The 26,814-nt window shown below is 37.7% G+C and overlaps 1 protein-coding gene, 1 non-coding gene and 1 pseudogene across 2 annotated transcripts; 1 reads left to right on the plus strand and 2 right to left on the minus strand.

Moving 5' to 3' along the window:
* Nucleotides 1-687: 687 nt before the first annotated feature.
* LOC136176287 (GPI ethanolamine phosphate transferase 1-like) lies at nucleotides 688-26,792 on the minus strand. Its single transcript, XM_065946433.1, is given in 14 exon segments — nucleotides 688-747; nucleotides 1,432-1,524; nucleotides 2,698-2,757; nucleotides 5,915-5,955; nucleotides 8,251-8,367; nucleotides 9,504-9,634; nucleotides 10,748-10,872; nucleotides 14,250-14,324; nucleotides 14,326-14,357; nucleotides 16,531-16,629; nucleotides 17,110-17,231; nucleotides 20,316-20,564; nucleotides 24,933-25,086; nucleotides 26,649-26,792. Coding segments are annotated over 12 exon segments (1,176 nt in total). The 5' UTR covers nucleotides 20,537-20,564; nucleotides 24,933-25,086; nucleotides 26,649-26,792.
* LOC136156392 (small nucleolar RNA SNORD116) lies at nucleotides 22,126-22,218 on the minus strand. The gene has a single exon (XR_010660956.1). It is a non-coding gene; the product is annotated as a small nucleolar RNA SNORD116 (small nucleolar RNA).
* LOC136171204 (RAB11-binding protein RELCH-like) overlaps nucleotides 22,410-26,814 on the plus strand; it is a 79,573-nt pseudogene continuing 75,168 nt past the window's right edge.

A 26,814-nucleotide genomic window follows, 5' to 3' on the forward strand; every position in this document is an offset into this window, starting at 1 on the left:
TCTGGCCTCCCCTTTGGCTCATTCCTATACAATTGATAGTTCCATGAGGTTTTAGACACATTTCCCATTTTTAAACAATGCACCCTGTACTCCTCCTTTTGTGCCACTTTTTGTTTTATAGGTAAAGCAGCTTCTCAGATACTTCTGAAGATTTCAGGATTTTAATATTTTTAGTCCTTTGCTATTCCTTCAACTATCTATTTCATCATAAGTTAATTTTTTATTTTATCTTGGGGCTTTTTTGGTCACGCTGCAGGCTTTCGGCAAATGGTGCTTTTCAGCCAGACAAGTTTGCAGGCAGGACGGGTGAGCCAATGGATGAGAGTCAGCCCTTCTGTCGGGCCCCCAGCTGGCACAAAGCTAGCAGCGGCTCCCAGACAGGTGCTGAGCTTCAGAGCAGGGCAGGGTCATGGTCAGCTCCTGGGCCGAGGGGAAGAAGACAGGCAATGTGCGCTTGAGCCTCCTGCGGAAGAGCATCTCCCTGATAAGGTTGCTGATCTAAGGCGACTGTTATTTTCAACAGCCTGTGTATCTTCTTCATACCAAGAATTGATAAAATATTTCTTATTCATTTATTTCTTTATTTTGTTATGGTCTGACTATACTATACATACCATTTTGTTATGGTCAAGCATTCAAACTCAGGGAAAAATTCTTTCCTACAAGTTAATAAAAAACATAAGAGACTTACTTAAATGGTGTAAACAAAAATGATAAAGTAGCTTCTTTTTTCTGAGTCATTTTAACCTGGGAATCAAGCGTGAAAATATTTTATATTAGAAAAGAGAAAAAAATGAACTAATTTCATTTTGAAATACAAACATCCATTAAAATGGTTCTTTGGCGATAGAAGTAAATGGAATTTTGTGTTACTATTCTACTTCATAAATATTTAAAGAAAATGTTAATGCTATATAGTACCATTACAATAAGCTGAGAATGAAGTATATCAAGCCTGCCAAAGAAAAAAAACTGTCATAGAATTAAGCTATACTTTTTAACTCTTAGGAAACAAAATAAGCTATGCTGCATTAACACTATTATGAATACAAAGTTTCAGTTAAATGGTCATTTCTTCAAGTTGTTAATGCAAATAATAATATACACAGAACTACATGAAATGTTGCAGTTTCTAAAACTACTTCTACAAGGCAAATTCCATCAGCAGAGACTTGGTTTGCAGTCTTTATAAGCATATGTGGTACTCTAACAGTTAGGGACACTCCTCAGCGCTAATTCTACATCCTCAAATTGATTCATGAAAACCGCACCTCAGAAATGTGGAACTGCAGGACGCTAGCCAGGTTCAGACAATTTAAAGACAATATATTACAAAAATCATTTCTTAAATGCAAAATCAAGTATTTTCACAAGATATATTCAGTTTTAAAATTGGAATCATGTCCATATTTGTGTGTGGTCTTGTTTTACCTTGAACTGTTCAACAATCTGTACTGCATTTGCAAACATGCTCTCTGCTTTGAAGAGATCAGAGGTATTAAGTATGTTCACAGGAATGATTCCCTGGAATTAATAAACACTGGCTTAATATTACTACTAACAAAGCTCAGGTTATTCTTATAAAACACAACAGACTTACAAGGGAAGCAACAGAGATAAGACATGGACAAATACATTCTTGGAATAATTTAAAAATCGTTTTTTAGATCGTAACTGAAAAATGTTCTATTACTTGTCTCACAAAATAGATATGAAAAAATAAATAAAGCAAAAGAGATGAATTAAGTCCAATAAAACCTAACATTTACCAAACGATTACTATACGGCAGGTAGTGAACTAAACGCTCTGCACACACAAAAAGTTACTATGGTGGGCCACAGCCAGCATGTTAAAAAAAAAAAAAGGCATAAGAAAAATAGAAGTATGCTATTAGGGTTTAGTTGCTAAATCGTGCCCAGTTCTTGCGACGCCATGGACTGTAGCCCACCAGGCTCCTCTGTCTATGGGATTTTCCAGGCAATACTGGAGTGGTTTGCCATTTCCTTCTCCAGGGGATCTTCTCGACCCAGGGATGGAACCCGGGTTCTCCTGCAATGAAGGCAGGTTCTTTACCAACTGAGCTACCAGGGAAGCTCCACACTATTATACTATACTCAAAAGTGGGGATGTTTTGTGAAACTTTTGTTTCAGTTATAGACATACACACACATTTATGACTACAGGGGTCAGATGACTCAGGGTTCTGAGGTAGATGATATTGTTTTTTAAACTTTGACTTGAAGGGCTAGAAAGAATGGCTGATGGGAATGGATTCTGTTTGTCTTGTAGTTTTTCAGCATCCAGTTCCCGTCTTAAAAACATTTCCATTGGAAGCTGAGATATGAGATGGAGCACAGTGAGTCTAATGAGGTCCCCTGCCTTCCCAAACTGAAGGGTAGACAAGTAATCCAGGCTGGACCACTCAAATGCTAATAAACACTGGAACCTGAAGCTTCAGGGTCAAGGAACAGACAGTACAAGAGGCACAATGCGAGTCGGTGACCCTGCAGACTGGCTCTGCCATGGAACTGCAGTGAGTTTCTTTGTCCTGAGTCTCTGGAGCACTGATTTAGCAAACCAGCAATATCTTTGTCATAAATTTTCTTTAAATGGATTCAGAAACACATAAAAAGTAAATTTTACTGTATGATAATTTTTCTTTTATTCTGAGTTGATAAGAAAACTGTACTCTTTACCACTGAATTAAGAGGGAAGGGAACTCCAATAAGAGCTGCCATCAACGGTGCAACATCAGCCTGCAAACAGAAGTGAAATCTAAGATGGCGACAGATCAACAAGGACATTAAGTAATTTAATTTGTAGAACTGGATTTTGAAAGATAACCATGATATCCATTTTAAAACATTATCATCAAATACTTATTCCGTACACAGTAGACACTGATCTCTAAACAAATGTCATTTGCTAGAGGGACACGAACTCATGAGAACCTAAATTTGAAACCACTAGGAGCCCCCAAATTAAAGACATAAAACAAAAAAGTTACTTATTCTACAAGCTAAGAGCTTGACCACCCAATGTAACAGTTTTTGGGTATTATGACAAGGATGCTTACTAGACAGAAAATAAACAGCAAAAGTAGACTTCAACGAGATTTATATATATACACATATATATATTAATTAAAGAAAGAATACAGCAGAAGGAGGTTGGTTGGCCAGCCAGTGGAGTCTAGAAAAAGACATCAAGAAGGATAAGAGTCTCTTTAGACACAAGTCCGCAAGCATGGCTTTGGAGAGTCCCCTCCAGGTCCAAGTGTCCAGAAGAGTGGGTCACGCTTCCGGTCTCCATGGCCTCACCTCCCCATCTGTCCTTGGGCCGCTCTAACTTGTTCTGACTCTTTATCATCCTCTAGACTGTGCTCACTACAGAACTAATAACCTCCATTTTCTACATCTAATTGATTGCTTCTGTATTAGTCTTGATGATATTTCAGGCGGTCAAGTGCTTGGCTGTCAGAATGCCCAATTTCAAACACTTCACTTGTGATCTCTGAGGCCTTGGGCAGGTTATTTCAACTCTCCAATGATTCAGTTTTCCTTGTCAGTTAAAGAATAAGTAAAAGTTTCTCCCTTACAGAATTATGGCCCGAGCCAATGAGACAATTTATAAAGTGCTGGTGTGTAATAATCCTGCACTAACCAGCTGCTGCAGACGCTGCTGTGATTATAATGATGTCACCACTCGGCACTGTGCAGACCAACCCCTCTGGGTCGCTGTAACCCCACTGTTAGTGTCTCCAATCTCTACTTTCTCAGTTCAGTTCATTCAGTCGCTCAGTCGTGTCTGACTCTTTGCGACCCCATGGACTGCAGCACGCCAGGCCTCCCTCTCCATCACCAACTCCCGGAGTTTACTCAAACTCATGTCCATCCAGCTGGTGATGCCATCCAAACATCTCATCCTCTGTCGTCCCCTTCCCCTGCCCTCAATCTTTCCCAGCATTAGGGTCTTTTCCAATGAGTCAGCTCTTCGCATCAGGTGGCCAAAGTATTGGACTTTCAGCTTCAGCATCAGTCCTTCCAGTGAGCATTCAGAGCTGATTTCTCAAGCCCTCATTTGAAGTTGGAGTTTTGTCCCAGGCTCTCAGTCTGTCTTACTTTCACCATCTACGCCCTCTTTACCAAGCCCCATCTCACAGAAAACTGACAACACCCCTGGCCGCCTGATTGCATCCTCTCCTTCCCCAGCCTCCACTGCTGGCCCCTCAACTATTCTCCAACATAGAGAAGATCCTGCCGTAAAACCTCAGATCATGTCACTCCCCAGGCTTCAAACACTAGGAGGGCTTCCCCAAACTTGAGGATAAACTCCACAGGCCCACGAGGCCCTGTGCGTCCAGTGTCTGCCTCCCATTAAACCACGCTGTCTGTGCTCTGTTCAGCCGCCTGCTTCAGGATCCTTTGAAATGCCATGTACCCACTCCCAGACCTCTGGGCACAAGCTGCTCCTTGGCCTGAGAAGCTCCCCGCCTCCTGCCCTGGCCTGGCAATTTCTACTCAGGCTTCAGTCTTGGCTCCAGCCTCAGTTTCTCAGGAAGCCTTTGCTGACCACACAGCCCACCAGCTAAATCTGCTCTACACCCTCATGGCTTCCCAGGTCTCTTCTGCTGTACTTATCGCTGCTATAATTTTACATTTATTTGTATGATAAGTAAAGATAAGTGTAACATTTATCTTATTCCTAAACTATAAGCCTCCTAGGGGAGGGACTGAGTCTGCTTTTTATTCACCATGACAGCTGTCACACGAAGTTTAATGTTAATATTTCAATGTGGAATGTTAGTGTTAATGTCTGCACAGTGCTTAAACATAGTGCTGACACATAACAATGCTGGCAGAAGGAATGATTACAGAATTCTCATCTAATGTAGATCTGAAGCAGTATTCAGAGAGTAATAGCATTCAGTTTTTGATTATGATCCAGTCTGACTGTGAATAATACATGCTCTTATTTTATGAACTTCAAGATATTCCCATCCCCCTGACAGTGATTTTTATTGCAAATTAATAGACTGCTATCTGATTCTATACATTTTCATTTGCATGCATCTGGAGAGATGAGACCATTCTTAATATGCTAAGAAAGAAAAGGCTTCTCTGAAAATGAGACCCCAGAGCTTGGTTTACCCTCCACAGTAAGAAAAGCCAGCTTCTGAGGTGAACATGTGAGGTGACCCGGAGGAGGTGTAAGATATTCCTGTCATTCTGGAGGACACACACCAATGACACCATGCCTTTCACTTGAAGACAGCTGTCTACATAGCATATCCTCAACAAGAAAATTATGTGCTTCCTATTTACAGGTGATGTTACTGGTCTAACTCTATCAGATTGGCCAGGCATTTCCCTCTAATGTAAGGTTTCCCACAATGTAAGGATTCCTATAATGTAAGGATTCCTATAATGTAAGGTTTCTAATCTATATATTCTTGTCACTTTTTTCCCACTGCATGTGTAAAAATTTTGGGGTAGAATTAAAGATAAAACTTGCATTAATAAAGAAGAAACAGTAACTGACACACTAGCAGGAAGGAAACCCACAGTGGGGTTTTCTTAGATCTGTGCTGAAAGCAACTGAGCAAGGCAACCATGACAAAAAAGTCACACAAATGTAACAGGCATGCAGATGTCAATTTGCACAATAATTCTGTAATTAGCCAGTGTTATCTGGAGGAAGTCTTCTTTCGATTTTATTTGAGGCTGCTTCATTTTGCCCAAAGAAAGATTACTTGGGGTGAAAATATTCACAGTAGCAGGATTTCTCTTAGTAGCTGAAATGTTTTAGAAAAATCTTTTATCATAATACAATTTTCTTGCCCAGATTTTTTTTGTTCTAAACTTCTTATAGGAGAGAAAATTAAATTTGAACATGATTAAATATAATGAATACCTGATTAATATCTTGTCTCTTCCAGTTCTCCAACTTCCATTCTGAAAGATACAAATAAACATAAGTGCTAATGTTAAGAATTAAAAAAAAAACAAAGTTATTTGATTACTGCAGGTGGTCAATGGAAAAAGAAAGTATTGGGACAGTCGATTTTAAGCCAAGTATGAACCATGAGGGTGCTAAAAAGGCAGAGTGGCAAACTTTTTTAAACTAGAATTTTAAAAGAGTAACTCAATAATATATATTTGGTATTTTCTGTAATAGTTTATTAAACTTCCAAAATGCTCAGTAGGGGATAATTGTTTCAAAACATCAAAAGGCTAGGGAAGGAAAGATAGAAGCAAAAGGCACAATGATAACAGCCGTCACATGACTGCAGCGACAGTCCTGCTCCAGGGAGTCACCACGGCAGCCGACCATGCGTTAATCACTCTAAGCTTTTCTTTTTTTTGTAATGGCAGCTGCTTGCAAAATACATGAAATTTTTTAGCTCTGATGCTCCTACCCCCACTAATCACGAATGTGAAAGTAGTATGTGCTTAGCAGCTCAGTCGTGTCCGACTCTTTGTAACCCCATGGACTGCAGTCCGTCAGGATTCTCTGTCCATGGGGATTCTCCAGGCAAGAATACTGAAGTGGGTTGAAATCAACTGCCAAAATAAACTTCTGTTTCCTAAGTACAAACATCCCATTTAACCCAGCTTCTACTTAGACCCAATCTAATCCATTTAACGGGCAACAGTGGCAAAGAACCCGCCTGCCAAGCAGGAAACATGGGTTTGATCCCTGGGTCAGGAAGATCCTCTGGAGAAGGAAATGGCAACCCACTCCAGTATTCTTGTCTGGGAAACCCCACGGACAGAGGAGCCTGGCGGGCTACAGTCCACAGGGTCACAAAGAGTCAGGCATGACTGAGTGACTAAACAACAAAAACAATCTATTTATCACAGAGTATAGGAATACAAAATGATGCAGCTGCTTAGGAAAACAGTTTGGCAGTTTGCAGAATATAAAACATAAGGAACATATGACCTGTTATTACTCACGTAGGAACCTACACAAGAGAAATAAAAACACACATTCACACAAACAATTTTATACAAAGGTTCACTGCATCATTGTAATAATAGCCCAAATGTGGGAAACAACACAAATGTCCATAAGATGATTGAACAAAATATGGTATATACATACAAGGGAGAGAGGAGTAAGGAGTGACTGCTAATGAATGGATAAGGGTTTTTGTGGCGGGGGGGGGGGGGAGAGCAATGAAATTGCATAGTAGAGGCAAACTCATGCGAATATGCTAAAAAATATTCAAATACACACTTTTAAAACATGAATTTTATAGTATGAGAATTACATGTCCAAAAAATTCAAAAAAAGAAAGAATATGTAAGAAAACTTTATTACACAAACCCAAAGGTCTTCTAGCAGAAACACCTAATACAGCTGTGAGTTCACATTCCTGGAGAAGGTTTTAAAAAGAAAATTTCCAGGCCTTACCCAGACTCATGGAATTGAAATATCTAGTGGTAAGGTCTAGAGATCTGTAATTTTTAAAAAATCTGTATTCTTAACTAGTACTTTGAATGAGTTGACACAACTAAGCCAGAGAAGGACATTTGGGAGGAATTTATTTTGTCCGACTAGTAAAAGCTCAAAATTCTAAAAAGACCCTTACCTTACAAGAGAACCAGAGCTCCAAGGAAAAAGAAATTCCTTTTTAGCATGGATTGAGAAACAAGGGGGCTTGCGCAACAGAGAAGGCCTTCAGAAGTACTAGTGACAGTGAAGTGAAAGTCGCTCAGTCATGTCAGACTCTTTGCGATCCCATAGACTGTGTAGTCCATGGACTTCTCCAGGCCAGAATACTGGAGTGGGTAGCCTTTCCCTTCTCCAGGGGCTCTTCCCAACCCAGGGATCGAACCCAGGTCTCCCGCATTGTGGGGGGATTCTTTACCAGCTGAGCCCAAGTACTAGAAACAGGGCAAAATCTGTTCAGTTTTGAAATGTAAATTGTGACATAAATGTGGCTTATCTGATTGATAGCCTTTGCAGGTAAGATCTAAGCCAAGGATTTAATCTCAGTCCTAGAGTAATAAGGTTTGTGAAAAAAGAATAGTACACTTGAACTTTCATAAGGCAAATAATAATGTGTATTTTAAGCTGAATATCATAAATGAAATAATATAAATGATACAAAAGCAATATACAGAAATAGTAATGCACAAATAACAAAATGCAAGCTATAATTTGAAAAGTCATTTTTTAAAACTAAACTTTGATTTTAAAAATGTCACATTCATAAAAACAATAAAGGTAAGCATTCCTACCTTGCAAATATGAGTCATCAAATTTCTGAGTTGACACTTTTTGGGGAAGCCTGACTCCAGCTCCCCAAGCGATAAAAAGAGTACAAGTCTCTAAAGGATGACCAGCTCCAAGGGAGCCTACAAATAAGGTACAAAGAGCAACGTAAGTATATAAAGATGAACCTATACCTGATTAACCTATACCTAACTATTTTTTAATACTTAGTTGTAAAGAGTTGACCCATAAAGAGCTAATTTCTGCCATCACACTTCCAAAAGGTTGCATCTCTATTTAACAATTAGTTTTAAAATATCCTCAAGGCAAGTCAGAGCAGCAACAACAAACAGGCAAAAAGAAAAACCAGAACATCCGTGGAGTGACTCTGGTTGAAAGAAGATTAAGAATCATAACGACTAAGGTTTGGAGGAGATGCCACCAGAGTGGCACCAAAGGCAGAAGCCACAGGGAAGGCTCCTCCGGGGAGTAACCGCCAGGTTTGGGGTGGGTGGTCGAGGCCAGCTCTGCTCTGAAGAGGAAGTGGAGTCTCGGTCTGCTTTTCTTCCCGGCCACTCTGGCTGGTGTAGCCAAAACCCCATAAAAAAGTAGGACCCCCTCATCAGAATTCTACACTGTGATTCGGGGACCCAAGTCTCAATTTTGCCTTGGTTTGCTCTCTGGGCACACACTGTGTCTGCCTTGGGAGTCTGGCAGAGTGGACAGTCTCCTCTAGTGGACAAGGTCAGTAGCCCTAGGTCCCCCAGCAACACCACCTTAAACTCATGCACTATTACCATCACATACAGTTACTTCTAGGTAGATGAATGTGGGTTTGGGGGGGAGGCATCTTCTCTGTGTGTGTGCGTGTGCACACACACAGCTGTGTCCGACTCTGCAACCCTGTGGACTGCAGCCCTCCAGGCTCTGTCCATGGAACTTTCCCGGCAAGTACACTGGAGTGGGTTGCCATTTCCTACTCCAGGGGATCTTCCCAACCCAGGGACCGAACCCGTGTCTCCTGTCTCCTGCACTGGCAGGCGGGTTCTTTATCAACTGTGCCACCTGGGAAGTCAAATGAGAATACATTCCTTTCATAGTTAGAAGAAAGATTATATAAGATTAGTTTTTTTACGGTAACATTTTACGCATATTATAATGTGCTAGACACTTTGCATATACTAAGACACCTAATCCTCTTCAATACCCTAAAATATTTGCAAGCTACATTTACCACTACTTTAACCATAAAGTATGTATCACTTAGAGACAGACTAACCCCAGTCTGTCATTCCATGGTCAGCGGTAAAGATAAATGCTGTTTTCCCATCATTTCCATAAACATCTTTAACAGTAGACTCAATTTCTTTCAATTCCTTATCAACTAATTTAATATTGTCTGAATATTCCCTGTTTCAGAAGAGCAAACTAAATTATATTAATTACATTAATGTGGCAAAATCAAATTTATTTGACATGAATTTATGATAAAGTCAATAACTCCTAAAATACTTTTAGATTTCAACCTTAATGTTTTTAAATCAGAGCTCTGTAGATTGTTAAAAACAATTTTTCCTCTCTTAAAGGAGTAAAACAATCTGAAATCATTTTCAAAAATATTTTTTAAAAAAGTATATTGATTAGCAAATAGATTTTCATGAATGCTTTTTAAATCTCGAATGCAACAATGATGACTTTTAAATTCATGTCTCTAGTAATGTAAACTATGTTGCTCTTGCCACATTTATAAACAGGTTAAGTATCACTGTTTCAACTATAGAATATTTTCATTCTTTAGTGTGTTGTGATATGATATAATACATTTTGAACAAACTATATTTAAGCTTTCCACACAATTGAACAAGGGGGTGATTTAGTATAAGTTTTATTTCTTAAGAGAATGCATTGTGTTAAAGAAGAGAAGCATGAGGTATTCATTACTGGAAGTTAATAATAGACTTTACTGTTAGTTAGACTAATCTAAATCTAATCCAAAATGAAAAATAAAAGTAAAATATGAATTCTCCCTATCTTATGCTCTGCAAATGTGAGAAAAACAGTTGCCGTTTTATATAAGGAGTGCTACTGAAATATAGTATACAAAACTTTATACTATTATCTGCTAGATATAGCACTGATTAAATGGAATGTAAGGAACAGCTAGTTACATCTTTTTGTGATATAAATATTAGCACCATAAAAATGCTTTTTGTTTCAAAATTTATTAAAATCCTTCTAAAATATAATCTTTTTCTCTCTGCTTTGATAAATGAGTAATATGGAATACACATACAGAACATATTTTACTTATATTAATGTGTAGTGTGGTCATAGCACATGTGATTTTAGCCACAATATCATAGTACATATCATATAAATTAGAATGTATTCTACTTTAGAGTTATTCAAAATATAAGTTCTGTGTGATCATTACAAAGAAAACATCACAGTCCTTTAAAAGTTCAAACAGAAGAACAGGTATTTCCCTCAAAACCATGAAATTAAGCACAGTGTTAAAATTACCTTGATGATGGTCGATGAGCATGTCCATTTGTGTCTATTCCTAATAAATATAAGAAAAAAACTATTTTGTCTTCATTGACTTTAGAAAACAAAGATTGGTTGTTTCTGGCGGCATGAAAGAATTCCTATATGTAACAAATCAGTTAAAAATTTTTAGTTCATTAATTTTATTTAAAAAGTAATTCCAATGAAAACATTTAATTAAGCTTATACAGAACTAAAAAATTAAATTGTCCTATTTTGTTTAAATTTGTCCTCAGGACCTACCAACACAAAGTACTTGTCAGGTCAGGCATCTACATTCAAAAAACAAGTAAGCTATTTTCTGTGTTATAATTAGGCTGAAAAAAGATGATAGAAAGGGGATCTCAATTTCATGAAGTTCTAATAATACTGAAGAACTATTTTGACATGAGCCAACAATAAGATAGCACTAATGGCAACAATTTAGGAACGCTTTGTGAGTTTAAAATGTTTTCCTGCTTCTTGTCCTGTGTTAGCACCCGAGTTCAACCATAATCTCTCACGCGGAACACTGCAAATAGCCTATTTCTACTGTCCCAAGACTCGAATCTGTGCTTCACAAGGTATGATAGAAAAATGTCCACATAACAAATGGAAATACAGATCAAAAATGATTAATTTCACAATGATAAACTGGATTCATAAAGCCCTCTAAGAAAAGGGTTCATCCTGTACTTACATACACATGAACATGTAAGCAAGTACCTATGGAAAGTACTTTTAAATTATTTTGAATAAGTCACCTGACTGCCAAGATACATAATTGTTATTCACATAAATGTCTTTCACTATATAAGATGTTAATTTTAACAAGGTATTTAACTTTCCAATAAAAGCCCGAAGTATTCCTTCAACTAACTTTTCATTATTACAAACATTAAAAACTTATAAATGGTGCTATTACAGAAACTACCTATTTACGAATAGAAAAAAAAAAGGAATACAAATGAAATTAAATGTAAATAAATATAAATTAAATATAAATAAACAGAATCATCCTTAAAAGCATAAAATGACCCCCTAGCTTTCATATACATTCTAATGAGCCCCTAAGAAACTTTAAATCCAGATAGAAATGGGAAGTTTTTCAAGAGAAAGGACTTATATTCTAAAGATGTAACTGAAAAGCTGATGAGAAACAAAAAAACTTAGCAATTGAGTGGAATCGAATTTGCAATCTGTTTCATGACTGACATTATTCAGCTTTGTAAAAAGTGCTGTTCAAACGTGGACACGCGATCTGGGAAACCATGAAACACTAATCCTGCAGAGCTCGACCTGATAGATGCCCATTGCCTTTTAAAAAGTTGGTCTCTTGCACACAAGAGGTGAAATACACTCCTAGCTTCCTCTCCACTCCCGATATTTAGTATAATTATGCCCACCAACTCCCATTTTTTTCCTGAGCTCAAAGGTACTCGTTCCTTTTTGTACTTAAATATTTACTATGCATTGTGGGAGACTGCATGCATTCTCCCTTTTTCTCTAAGTAAAACTTCTGATTTTATGGGGACATGTCAGTGCTTCAAACTTAAAACCTACATATTTCTTACTCTCTCCCACAGCTACCTGTCTGTGCCTTTTTGGTTATGGCCAAAGAGACAGAAATCAAACACTTCAGTCAAAAGACGATGTGCCTTCTGAAATAAATTTAACTATTTGTTAAAGTCTTTTTGAAATAAATTTAATTTAGTAGAAGAGAAGGTCCTTTTCAATTCCTTGTATGGTTGACTGAAATGTGTTTTGGTTGACCAAAACACTAAAATAATGGCTGGAACGCCAGCATCTCCTGTCGTAAGACAACTCAGAAGCTAAGGCCACGCTCTGAGGACAGAAGACATACTTAAGAGACGGGGTCTTAATGACACTGGGGAACCACCATGGCAATCTTGGACTATCTCAATCCTTGGCTGCCTACTTCTGGCATTACCATTTATTGAGAGACAAACAAACTTTAAAACAATATTTTTACTCTATTACAGAATTTTTTTGGAGCCCAAGTTATCATTATGCTGTTGGCCTGAGATACTCTCCTCTATATGCAATCCAGGTCCAACCATTTCTTTGTTTCCTAGGCTTTGCCAGAGATTACCTCAAAACTCAGAGGAAAGTCTTCCTCTAACTATTCAGCTTAGATTGAACTTTTCTAAAGATATGTTCTTAGTCCCTATATTTTTCCTTCACACCACTCTTAATTGTGGATGATTTCATATTTTTGTTGTTACCTGATTAACATACATACTCTATCATATCTTATGAAATTATAGGGAATTTTTTTTTCTGATTAATAGCAGTGTTGAAATATGGTAAAAAAGGCATAGAATCAAGCCAGTCACTAACTATATCTGCCTATCCACAATGAATCAAATCCACGATGTTGAACATTTTTAGCTATGTTTATGAAGTTAGAAGCCAAGGGCCTTGAAACAAATACTAACATAAGTTGATTATATTAAGAAGTGATACTTAGCAAAATCATTTGCTATTTTTGTAAAGAGATTTTATTTAACTTGAAGATTTTCACTTTCATTTTGAGTAAGAAAAGATAATCTTAAGGCAAAAAATTCTAAGAAAAGAAATAGGGTTTATCAAAGAACATATTGAGCACTTAATTCCTGATAAATATGTAGACACCTACTGACTGTTTACAAACAAACAATAAAAATGACTGTGTTATGGAGAAGCCCACGTTGTCAGTCGAGAGACACTACTGGTACACAGAAGAACCACTAAAGGTCAGTCAATGAAGGCCTCTTACAATAGATGAATCATGAGTTCTAATCTGGAGATGAGCAAGAAGAGAATGATAGATAGGAGTCAGCCAATATCCAGAGCTGAGATTCTCTCACAACTTTTGAAAACATAAACTCTATTGGATTCCTGGTGAAACTGTGAGGATTGTCAGTAACAAATAGTTCAAAAAACCCCCCTCTATTTCTTAAAGAGACTCAAACGTTTTATTACGATTAACTTATGAACTTGTTTTTTGCTTATCTAATTTTTCTTTACAAACATTTAAACTATCTACCTTATTTTATAATAAATGCCTTAGATTTGAACATTCAAAAGACTTTCACATACATCACTGCTTGTAAGAGACTGGTTCTGTGGTCAACAAAAGACCAGGAAGGTTATCTGGGGTGATTCAGCAAACGAGGAATGAAATGTGGGGTTCCTGAATCCCATCCAGGGCTCACTTCACTGTCAAAAGCATGGAAGTGAAAAGGGTTTACTTTTTCAAATTATGTTTTAAAACCCTGTATGTTTATTGTAGAATGTGCAATTTCTTAGAATCCAGTCTTTTCAAAATAGTATGCTACAGTATGGAACTTTCAAATTCATCCAAGCAGAAAAACTAAGATGCATGTATTAACAAATCAGTTTCTAGTACATTAGGTACAGGTACTAGACAACTAGTGCACATTAGACAAACACCTACATCTAGTATGCTGCAGGTTAGCCACTCAATAGCACATACCTTCACATGATCAAAAACCCATGTGTCCAGTTTTGTTACATCGTGGGCACCAAAATCCTCACTGGAAGCATCGTTAAGTGTGTGCAAAAATATGGTTTCCAAGGTCACCTGAAGAGGAAATTGGGGAGGGGGGGGCGGATTTTAATGACATGCCATGGACCATGTTATATGCTTGAACATATGCTGTTGCTTTTGTTCTCACAGTAACATTTTCCAATTTTACAGATATAAGTGATTGTAATTGAAATGCTAAGAGAAAAAATCACAATGCTAGTTAGTATACAATAGTGCAAAAGTAAACAACAGAGTTTGTCTTCAAGTAAGGATGAAACTAATCAAAGAATTTGGACATCTAGGGATGGTAAAATCTAAAACAGATTAAATCACCTGTTTTACAAAATTCCCTAAACAAGAAGAAAATTCAAATATTTCAACTCTTTTGTTCATAAAATACATGCATTTTTCTCAATATATGAGAAAAAATATTGCTAATTGCCAAATAGTTTGAAAGGGTCAACAAATATATTAATCTTATACACTTGTATGATTTTATTGAGGATCTAATCAACTTAGTGAATTTCTGAGTTAGATAGCCCCTTAAAGGTCATAAGGAAGAGATAAAATAATGACAATCTCTTATAATAATGACAAGCTAAGCTCTAATGATACTGTTTCCACTCCTCAACCATTCTACTCTTCAAATCCCAAGTAAAGGTCTGAGTGAGACGGCAAGTTACTATAAGAAATGGAACATTTCTATTGGATTGTCTCCAGTTAAGGCATTGATCCTGTCCTATGAACTGTAGTCAGAAGTAGGGAGGTGAATTTGGTAAACCATAGCAACTTCATCCTCACCACTACCAAAAAAAGCTTAACTCCTTGCTGCTTGGAAGAAAAGCTATACCCAACCTAGAGAGCATATTAAAAAGCAGAGACATTACGTTGGCAACGAAGGTCCATCTAGTCAAAGCTATGTTTTTTCCTGGAGTCATGTGTGGATGTGAGAGCTGGACTATAAAGAAAGCTGAGCACCGAAAAATTGATGCTTCTGAACTGTGGTGTTGGAGAAGATTCTTGAGAGTCCCTTGGACAGCAAGGAGATCCAACCAGTCCATCCTAAAGGAAATCAGTACTGAATATTCATTGGAAGGACTGATGCTGAAGCTGAAGCATCCATACTTTGGCCACCAGATGCAAAGAACTGACTCATTGGAAAAGACCCTGATGCTGGGAAAGACTGAAGGCAGGAGGAGAGGGGATGACAGAGGATGAGATGGTTGGATGGCATCACCGACTCAATGGACAAGAGTTTGCGTAAACTCTGGAAGTTGGTGATGGACAGGGAGGCCTGGCGCGCTGCAGTCCATGGGGTCACAAAGAGTCCGAGTGACTGAACTGAACTAAGGGAGTATAAAAATGGCAAGCATATGAGTTTTTGGACCTGCTCTACATGATAATGTTCTGTGACTATCGTACAGAAAATTCTGAGTATCTGTTTTGCTTTTGAAATATAGAATAATCTTTAATGATCTGATTGTTATAATTTATAGTATAATTATACCCATGGCTAAAGGTCCAAACCTTTTCATTAGGTGAAATGACTACAATGCTCCCACTAAAAAGCACTTAATAATATAAAATTCAAGTGGAATCCAGTTGATTCTAGAAAATGATGCAAATACATTTTCTCATCAAGAGATGTTCTCATACTTGCAGATTCATGCACAGAAACACAATAAATACAACAAATCTCAATGGCATGATCTTGAATACATGAAAATAGAAGTTGTAAATATAAATTTTAAATTTTAAAATCTTTATGTGATTATATACTAACTTCTTAATAATCAAAGTAAGTGAACATCATCATAATGAGATCATTCTAATAAGCATTCTGATCAATATTTCACATGAATTAACTTATTTAATGCCCAAAACAAACCTAGAAGATAGAAATTATTATTATCACATTTTACAAAAAAGAAAACTGAAATTTAGAGACGTTATCTAACTTACTCAAGACTAAAAAGCTGTTAGATGTTAGAATCATATACCATTTCACTGAATCCAAGGTATTTAAACTGTATAATCCAACATTTTAAGTACAAATAAGATGAAAAAAAAATCAAGCTCACACATCTATTATAATATACACTCATTTCAGAGATGTCAAATATGTCAAAACATGTTTCTCATAACAAGTAAAATGTATATATTTTAAATGACCATATTGATTTATTGCCTACTTAATATCTGGGGAAATATAATCCGTGACTCCTACCTTTGGTAAACATAGTCACCATGTCTGGGCTTCCCCAGGACCATGTGTACCTGGTTTCATTAAGAAGAGAATCAAATTCTACAGGATTTTCCTTCCATCCTTCAGGTAATTGAGGAAAAAAACAAACAATGACAATAGTAATATTTAGATGGTGAAGGATCAGTATGGGTCCTGAAGAAGTATTTTTCAAATAACAACAAAGAGGATTAACTGTAGAACAAACGCAAAACTAGCAACAGATTTTGTTATCTGTATTATACTACAAATTTTTTTTTAAAAGCTTACAACAGTTAATTGACTTCTTACTAAAATACAAAATCACTTTTGAACTTTTGAGTTAACATCTAGGAAAATCAGATATTCATCCAATCATATTCTATCAACAGGACATGATGATACAAGATTAAAGTTTTATTCTTGAGTCAGTCCCAGTGCGTGTTTAAGTGACTTAGGCAAGCTAAATGACTTGTCAAAAGGATCTCAAAATGTACTTCGCTTTGTGTCATGATTCAGTATTAAAGAAGCAATATTTATACAATCAATCTCTTCATGTGATAAAATCATCTAAAGAGATAGTACCTTTGGCAACTGCGCTGACATCTTCATAAAACCCTGCAATGATGGCCACATGCCCGGGCCAAGACTCGGTCAGCAGACGTGTGTGAGAGATGTCCCAGCTGCCTTCGTTCATTATGATATTCCTGAAAGGTATCACAGATGAGGAGGAGTCAGCACACACTATGACCACATGCTCTGGTAAGGCTTTAGAAAAACAAGATCACCACAGAAGAAATCCAATCGAAAGAAGGAGTCAAAATTTAAGAAGGAACATTTCTGATCCCAGCTGGGCTCAGCCCAGTTCCTCCCACCACACGGATTCCGTGGCATAAGAAAGCCCAAGGAACTTTCTTAGACAAGGAACCACCCAACCACTGCACAGAATCACAAAACAAAATACAGGCTACAGTTCTAAGTCACAAAGTATTGAAACGCTGTGCTACATAAGAAATCACTGATACACAAAGTATTACTTTGTCAATGTTAAATTTCATTAGGTGTGATGATGGTTTTGTGATCATGTTGAAGTCCTTGTTCTTAGGAGATACACACTGAAGTATTTAGGGGTAAAGTGTTAAAATACTTTGCTTTCAAATTATTCAGGAAAAAATAATTAAAGCTTGTGTGTATATGTGTGTGTGTGTATTGAGACAGAAAATGCAAATATGAAAAATGTTTAAAATGGATGTATCTAGATTAAGGATATACAGATGAATATTCATGGTATAACCCTTTCAACACTTCTGTAGTTAAGTTTTTCAAAATAAAAAATTAAGAGAAGAAACAGCTATACTCTCAATTAGGAGTTAAATTATCTTTCTAAATTTGAGATTCAGTTCAGTTCAGTCGCTCAGTGGTGTCCGACTCTTTGTGAACCCATGAATTGCAGCACACCAGGCCTCCCTGTCCATCACCAACTCCCGGTGTTTACTCAAACTCATGTCCATCGAGTCGGTGATGCTATCCAGCCATCTCATCCTCTGTTGTCCCCTTCTCCTCATGCCCCCAATCCCTCCCAGCATCAGGGTCTTTTCCAATGAGTCAACTCTTCATATCAGGTGGTCAAAGTTTTGGAGTTTCAGCTTCAGCATCAGTCCTTCCAATGAACACCCAGGACTGATCTCCTTTAGGATGGACTGGTTGGATCTCCTTGCAGTCCAAGGGACTCTCAAGAGTCTTCTCCAACACCACAGTTCAAAAGCATCAATTTTTTGGTGCTCAGCTTTGTTCACAGTCCAACTCTCACATCCATACATGACCACTGGAAAAACTATAGCCTTGACTAGACAGACCTTTGTTAGCAAAGTAATGTCTCTGTTTTTTAATATGCTGTCTAGGTTGGCCATAACTTTCCTTCCAAGGAGTAAGTGTCTTTTAATTTCATGGCTGCAATCACCACCTGCAGTGATTTTGGAGCCCCCAGAAATAAAGTCTGACACTGTTTCCACTGTTTCCCCATCTATTTGCCATGAAGTGATGGGACAAGATGCCATGATCTTAGTTTTCTGAATGTTGAGCTTTAAGCCAACTTTTTCACTCTCCTCTTTCACTTTCATCAAGAGGCTCTTTAGTTCCTCTTCACTTTCTGCCATAAGGGTGGTGTCATCTGCATATCTGAGGTTATTGAGATTAAAACAAGTCAAAAGTTTGTTTTGCTAAAATGTATCACCATATTCTTTAAGCTAAGGGTGATTTGCAAAATCTGAAGAAAAATGCAAAAGCAACAGTAATGCCATTGCAGGTGAAAGGCCAGCAGAGCAACAAGTTTTGAAACATAAATTCATCTGTAACAGTTTTCAAGCTAAACTCTCAACTCTCAAAATGTTCTGGAGAGAAGTACCTAAAAGTGCTGATTTAGATACTTTTAATTGACTTATAACCAAACAGACTTTGGTAAAATACATACATAAAAAGTAAAAGGCTTGAAAAACCATTAAACCACATGTTAAGAGAGAAATATTTTCTCACTTCTTCAGTTCTATAATGGAAACTGAACTCAAGCAAAAGCAGGGAGGTATAAAGCAATGTGGATACCTCTCTTGAGAAACATTTTGATCAGATCGTATTTTTAAAAAAACGAACACCCCAGGGAGAAACAGGAGCCGTCAGAGACACTCATCTTTGCCTGAACAACCAGTATATTTTAATGTCATTAACTTCGCAGTGAACTACATTTCTCTCCTCTCTATGACAACTAAGAAATGCAACCAAATATATCACCCCAATTTTTAAACTAGTCATAGAAATTTATGCTACATATTTTTGTGTACTGAACCTAACCCTGACAACCTTATTTTCCTACTCGTATTTTCCTACTGCCCTGAGTTGCTTGTTTCTTTGTATCCTTTAATATATTCTGCATTTCTTTGACGCACCATAAATTTATTCCTGGAAATCTGACATAGAATTTAGGTTCATTCATTCTTCTAGCAGTCAACAAATATTGATTAACTGCCTACTGTTTTAGGAACCAGAGATAATATAGTGTATAAAACAAAGTCCCTGGCTTAGAGGAAGTTGTACATGCTAAGTAGTACTATAAAGAAAATCAAAACAGGGTAGAGGCATAGGAAGCAATGGTGACAGGTAGGGACAGGGGAAAGGCAGACAATTTCAGATAAACTTCCCTTGAATTTGAGTTTTAATCTCTCCATAGTAGCATTAGGAAGGGCTTTTGAGGGGCTTGCTATGAATGAAAAAAAAAAAAAAGAACAATAGTTGATTGCAAGAACCCTACAGGTCCAAAAAATTAAATATTTCTTTTCAAAGCCACTTAACAGAATCCAAAATTATCATATTACATAGTGATATAAATTTGGAAGGCTTTATTTTATAGAAAACATATTTTGAATAGAAATTTTATTTTTCAGCTAAATACCTTTGTAATTGGCAATTCACTGAAATTTATGCTTGTCATTACTTAAAAATTGAACAGTCTTACTTTACAAAACAGAAAAAAAGATAATATACTGAGTTGTAAGCCAGAATTCAGAAATCAGGACAAGTGAGGCCAAGCAGCTAAGGTCAAGCATTTCGACTTCCTGGTATCAACTTCCACAATAACAGAAGTAACTCTAGAAGGAAACACACTTGCTAAATTCTATGACAAAGGCAGAGGCATATGTGCCCTACTCTCTTTTTCATCATCACCCCTCTACCCAATGCGAGATAAACAGTATCAGCGTAACACTTTCCAGAGATGTCTTTGTACCAGCTGACATGCTTACCTAACAAATGGTGCCCTAGAATTTCCATCTTCATCTAATTCATAAAGTTTATCTGCTCACAGGCCATCAGCAACAAACAGCACTAATCGTTTTGCTGGGGGAGGCAGGGGTGTAAACTGAGGAGTCATTCCATGAACCAAAGGAGAGGTAAAATACATGTCGAAGATGGAGGCGAAGAACACGAAGTGCACGAGAAAGCCCAAAGTAACGTACAGCAGCATACCCAGAGGAACTAATCTCCAAGAGAAACTGGAAAGAGGGAGCAAAATTAAATCTGAGTAAGCCTTAGTGCAAACAAATATGTTTTCATCTTATCTGATGACTAGAGCTGCCTGCCTCATTATTCAGTCTTAAAGAACATCTTAGTTTGGTGGACACTTTTTTTTCCTCCGTCTTTCAATAAGCTTCATTGTTCTGCAGCTACTTGCCTTATCTACATGGGTAATTGTTTTCAAGTTGTGGCTACGAGGGCTTCCCTAGTGACTCAAACCGTAAAGAATACGCTGGCAAAGCGGGAGACCTGGGTTCGGTCCCTGGCTTGGGAAGATCCCCTGGAGATGTGGAATGGCAACCCACTCTAGTATTCTGACCTGGACAATTCTATGGACAGAGGAGCCTGGCGGGCTCTAGTCCATGGGGTCATGAAGAGTTGGACATGACTGAGAGACTTAAAAAGAGGAAGAGAGTTCTTAACATAAGATCTACCCTCTTAAACTTTTACATGTAAAATACAGTATTTCAAACTATAGGCACTGTTATACATCAGATCTTGACAACTTATTCACTTCGCATAAGTGAGATTTTACAGCCATTGAACATCACCCCCCCACCCCCACCCATCATGAGTTTGGCTCTTCTGGATTATCTCAGACAAGGAGAAATGTGCACATTTGTCCTTCTGTGACTGACTTGTTTCACTGAGCATTATATCCTCAATGCCATAACCACTACATTGGCCAAAACTTGGTATTGTAATGCTAAATTCTGTACAGTCTGTTAACTTATTGTGGTTTTAATTTACATTTTCCTGGTGATCAATAATGTTGAGCTACTTTACATGAACGTAATGGACATTTTTTAATCCTCTTTTATCCCCTTTTCATTTTTTTAACCGTGTTTTTCAAAGAGCAGTACTTAAAAATTCTGAAAGTTCAATAAATTAACTTTTCTTTTGGCAATTGTATTTTGTGTTCCACCTAGGGAATTTTTGTAGACGACAACACTTTCTTTAGTACAGACTTTTAATATTTTTATGTTAAAACAATTTCAAGTTCAGAGAAAAGCTGCAATAATGGTACAATTATACATACACCTCTTAGCCATATATCTCTAACATTATCATTTTTCTCTGGTCCTTGCCTCGTCTCTTTAACTTACCCCTCTCGGGTGTGAGTGTGGGTGTGGGGTGGGGGAAGGCGGGTGTATACTTCAGCGTTTATTTTCTGACAATAATGATACTCCCTTAGGTACCTACGGTGGTTACCAACTTCAATAAACTCAACGTCAGTATTTTACCTAATCTACCGTTTATACTCTAACTTTTTGAGGTGTCCCAGTAATGTTCTTCACAGCATTTTTATAGCTTTATTAAGGCATAACTGGCCTGTAATAAGTTGTGTACATATTTAAGTGTATAATAATCACAGGAGAGTGAACATACTCATAACCCTCAGAAGTTTCCTCATGCCCCTGTGGCTCATCCCTATATATTTCACTTTTTGATGTTATTGTTAATGGCATTTATTTCAGTTTCCCCTCGTTAGTTTTTAAATTACCACTGATTTTTTTTTTTTTTTTTCCTCTTTTTTCTGGACCTCAGTTTCGATGAGGAGACGGTAGTGAGTTCTCACTCATGTTGTTCAGATTTTCCAAGGAATGCATGAGAGGGTGTCGTCATCGATCACCACTGATTTTTATATATTCACCTTACATTCTCCAACACTGAAAAACTGTTATAGTAGTTTTTATGTAGATGCCTTTTGATTTTCCAAGGAGAAAAATTATGTCACCTGTGAATAAAAGGACTCCTTCCTTATCAATCTATACACTTTTTATTTATGTCTCATGCTTGTACTGGCCAGGACTTCTAGTGTAATGTCGAGTAGGTGTGGAAACAACAGAAATTCTGCCTTGTTTCCAGTCTTAGGATGAAAGTTGTCAGGTTTTTTTTTTCATAGACTCCTTTTGTTGCATTAAAGAAGTTCTCTTTTATTCTCAATATGCAGTTTTAAAGTTGTGAATGAAAAATGCCAGATTTTGTCAAGTGTTTCTGACAAAAGCAAAAGTGAGAGGGGCGGATCATGTGAGATCCTGTCCAGTGAGAGGGCCACGGCCATCTGGCTTTTCTCTTTTGGTCTCTCCCGGTGTGGGGCCTCTCCGGGTGTGGGATCTCCTGGTGTGGGGCCTCTCCCGGTGTGGACCTCGTGGTGTCTCCTAATGTGGTGAACTACAATGACGGAGTTTCAAATGTTAAATCAAGCTAGCATTCCCAGAATAAACTGAACTTAATCATTAAGCATTATCCTTCCTATATACTCTTGGATTTTATTTGCTAAAATATTTAGCATTTTAAATTAATATTTATTAGCGATATTAGACTATATATTTTTTTGTAATGTCTTTCTCTGGTTTTGATGTCAGACAATGCATTAGGAAGTGTTATTACCTTTTATTTTTTGGAAGAGTTTGTGTAGAATTAGTACTATTTCTTCCTTTATTGTGTAATAGGATATCAATGGCTCAGAGTTTCCTTCGTTGGAAGGTTTTTAACTACAAATTCAATTTCTTCATATCCAGAGAGATAGATACTAAGATTATTTACTACTTGCTGAGTAAGTTTTGGTACTTGTATCTTTTGTCCATTTGTCCATTTCATCCAAATTGTCAAATTTATTATGACAAAATTGTCCATAATATTCTGTTCACTTATTTTTTCTTCTATTCTCTATCTCAGAACTCTTCTATCAGGTATCATATTTAGTTATGCAAAGTAACTCATTTTTCAACTCATTTTAGTAAGATCTTAAACTTGATTTACAACTAAAGTATATATGTTATCTACCTAGATGTAGAGAAGCTCCCATTGACTTAAATACTCCTCTCTACCATGGAAACCTGAGTACTCTCCTTATCATGTTCATTAATAAGGAAATATCTTTATCATTTCTCACTTTATTTTGCATTTACAAATAACTCCCTGGACTTATGTTCTTTCTTTTCCCCACTGTTGTTACACAACTTTTCTGTAAAAAGTATCAACGTGTCAAAAGTATCAAAGTGTGTTATAGGATAATACAAATTTTCCACTACCCTAAAGCTTACTGAAGTAGTAAAACAAACATTTGAGAACTTTGACCCTGAAGCTGTAATTAGCTAAAACAAAAATCTAGCTCTCTCACATAATAACAGTGGGATCTTAGTCGGTCCCTCCCCGGCACTTTCCAGCATCACTTCCTCAGGGACTACTCAGTCCAAATCAGAAGCTCAAACCTTTACTTCAGTTTGTAACTACACAGCTATGACTCTGACTATTTGTAGTAATGTCTGTCTCTGTAACTTCATGCTGATTCCAGGACAGCAAGACAGGCTTTCTCCAGTACTCCGCCAAGTCCTGGGCACTTAGTCAGGGCTATTAAATAACCTAGGATTATCCTTTCAAGGGTATGTGTGATACGCACTGTAGCCACTAGAGGCTGCCTTGCTTCTCTATTTATTCCCCCAGAACAGACACAAGAGCAGTGAAGATTCAAGATAAATACAACCACAGTAACTTTCATATTTGTCATTTACTCCAGCGTTCTTGCCTGGAGAATCCCAGGGACGGCGGAGCCTGATGGGCTGCCACCTATGGGGTCGCACAGAGCCAGACATGACTGAAGCGACTTAGCAGCAGCAGCAGCAATGGCATACATAAAATTTCAGTGATTCCAAAATATCATCCTTCACATGCTACTTACTTTACTATAGCTATGCACATATAATTAAGCACTATTATCATTTAATATTTCTCTTTTTTTTAAATCACTTTTTATTCAAATTTAGTGAAAAAAAAAACTTTTTCATGGATGAATTATTTGGAAATCACCTAAAAAAATGAATAACTACTAAAATGTTTAAAATACACATAACCATGTATCAATACAAGTCATTTAACTTATACCTCTGGGATGTTTACCACACACTGAAAAACAATGTCAAAAATTAGAATATGTAAAAATGTATAAAAAGTTATATATTTATAAAACTTTACATCAATGAAAAACTTGCACTGAAAATATTACTTGTGGTTATTTTAAGAGTACTCAAACAAAAAAATAATTTTTTAATCAAGAAAACAATTGAAGTGCTTGGAAAAAAGCGATCTTTTATATTTTTATCACTAACATACAAGCATCAATGACTATCTCGATCATTCAGTGAAACATTGGCTGTAAAGACCTAGATTAATGCAAAACTTAGTAAGTAGAAGTAAAATTCCTCAACAATATTAATGGCAAATTATTATTAAATATAAATCAGCAATTGTTAATAATATCTTAGTATGCACTATTAATATTTCTTCAACATTTTTAGTTGATAAGGAAATCTCTATGTACTGTGGAAGAGAAAGGTACTTACTGAGACAACTGGCCAGTTGATTTGTTAGGGGCTTGGAAGGTCACATTAACAAGTCCATGGTTACAGGATATGAGGTAGAACCAGGGAATTACAGATGTGTCATAGTAAGCTGCTGATCAAGGAAGAACTTCGATATCCAACTTCTTACAACTATCTGAGGAAACATATTTTAAATCTATTTTCAATTTTCATTTTAGAAGTCAGACCCTAAAAGATATTCCCTTTGGGGCCTACTTTGGAGCAATTAGCTTTTTCTGGCTAATGCTACTAAATGATTGACATCAGGTTTGTTTCACTTTACTTTTAAAAATCTGTCAAATATTCTCAAGATATATGAGTAGTACATTAATTGATAAATGATTATAACATTTGTTGTGTACTAGGTACCAGGTACTGTGACAAGCACATTCCTAAGTCTGTGTACTTTAAGGATCTCCTTGACAGAGGAGGCTAAGAGAAGTCAATAACTTTTTAAAAGTCTCAAGGCAAATCACTGGCAGGACGGGGATATGAACTGTAGGCTCTTCAACCTAATAAGCACACTCCTTGAGAGGAAGACCCTAAGTGTGGGGACCTTAAGTACAACAGATGTGTACAATTCCCATTACACAGGAGGAAATACTGCATATAAATAACCCATTTCTAAACATGCCTTTTCCATGCCATTCCCTAATCCTTCCCATTTTTCCATTCCACAAAGTGGTTCCATCTTCAATCTCTCTGGCAACTCAATTACAATAAAGATCAGCAATCCTTTTAGCTAAGGACTATGAAACAACACTGGTGTCTCTTTTGATACTATTTTCCTAAGATCTGGGATTTTTTTTCCATGCTTTTCTTCAATACACAGCATGCGCATACACACACACATAAATTCAGAATTAAACACTAGGAGCTAATGTTCTGTTAAAAAAAAATTCTTCCAATTCTTAGTATTAAAAGCATCAAAAAAGCTTCTACCAAAAACAAAACAAATACCCCAAGTTCAGTTCAGTGGCTCAGTCGTGTCTAACTCTTTGCGACCCCGTTGACTGCAGCACGCCAGGCTTCCCTGTCCATCACCAACTCCCGGAGCTTGCTCAAACTCATGTCAATTGAGTTGGTGATGCCATCCAGCCATCTCATCCTCTGTCATCCCCTTCTCCTCCTGCCCCCAATCCCTCCCAGCATCAGGGTCTTCTCCAATGAGTCAGTTCTTCGCATCAGGTGGCCAAAGTATTGGCGTTTCAGCTTCAGCATCAGTCCTTCCAATGAACATTCAGGACTGATTCCCTTTAGGATGGACTGGCTGGATCTCCTTGCTCTGCAAGGGACTCTCTGAGGGACAGTATTTGACGTTTTGAAGCGTCCCCATTGTGCAAGCTGTGTATTAAATCACAAGTGCTTACTGCGCTCCTAATAGTTTGTTACCGAAGTCGAGACTGTCGGGATAGTCGCAGATCCAAGCAGATCCCAACGTCCCCGCTGCATGTTCCACTGGCTCTGTCTCTGTGCCGCACCCAGCCCCCCGGGTCCCGCAGGCACGAGGCTGGGAGGGCGAGAAAGAGGAAGCAAGCCCCGTTCTGACCACCGGCTCTTCCCGGCACCGGCCACCCCCGCGGGGAAAACGTCAGCAGCGGGCAGCGCACAACGCAGGAGCGAAGGAAGAGGGGGCGGCGCACCCCGGCGAGCGCCAGTGTCGGGCCGGCCCCTGCCCCCACTTCTCCCGGACTCTACCTGGGCTCGACCAGGTCAGGCCTGACCTCGGGAACGAGGTCTCGTCAGCGCGAAGGCGGGCCCCGGCTGCGAGTCAGAGCTCCCCTCCAGCCCAGAAGAGAAGCTTCCTAAGCCACCATCAAAAACGCCCCCCAACCACGAAACGACCCGGACACTCACCTGACCA

The sequence above is a fragment of the Muntiacus reevesi genome, chromosome 1 (assembly GCF_963930625.1).
Source record: "Muntiacus reevesi chromosome 1, mMunRee1.1, whole genome shotgun sequence".
NCBI lineage: Eukaryota > Metazoa > Chordata > Mammalia > Artiodactyla > Cervidae > Muntiacus > Muntiacus reevesi.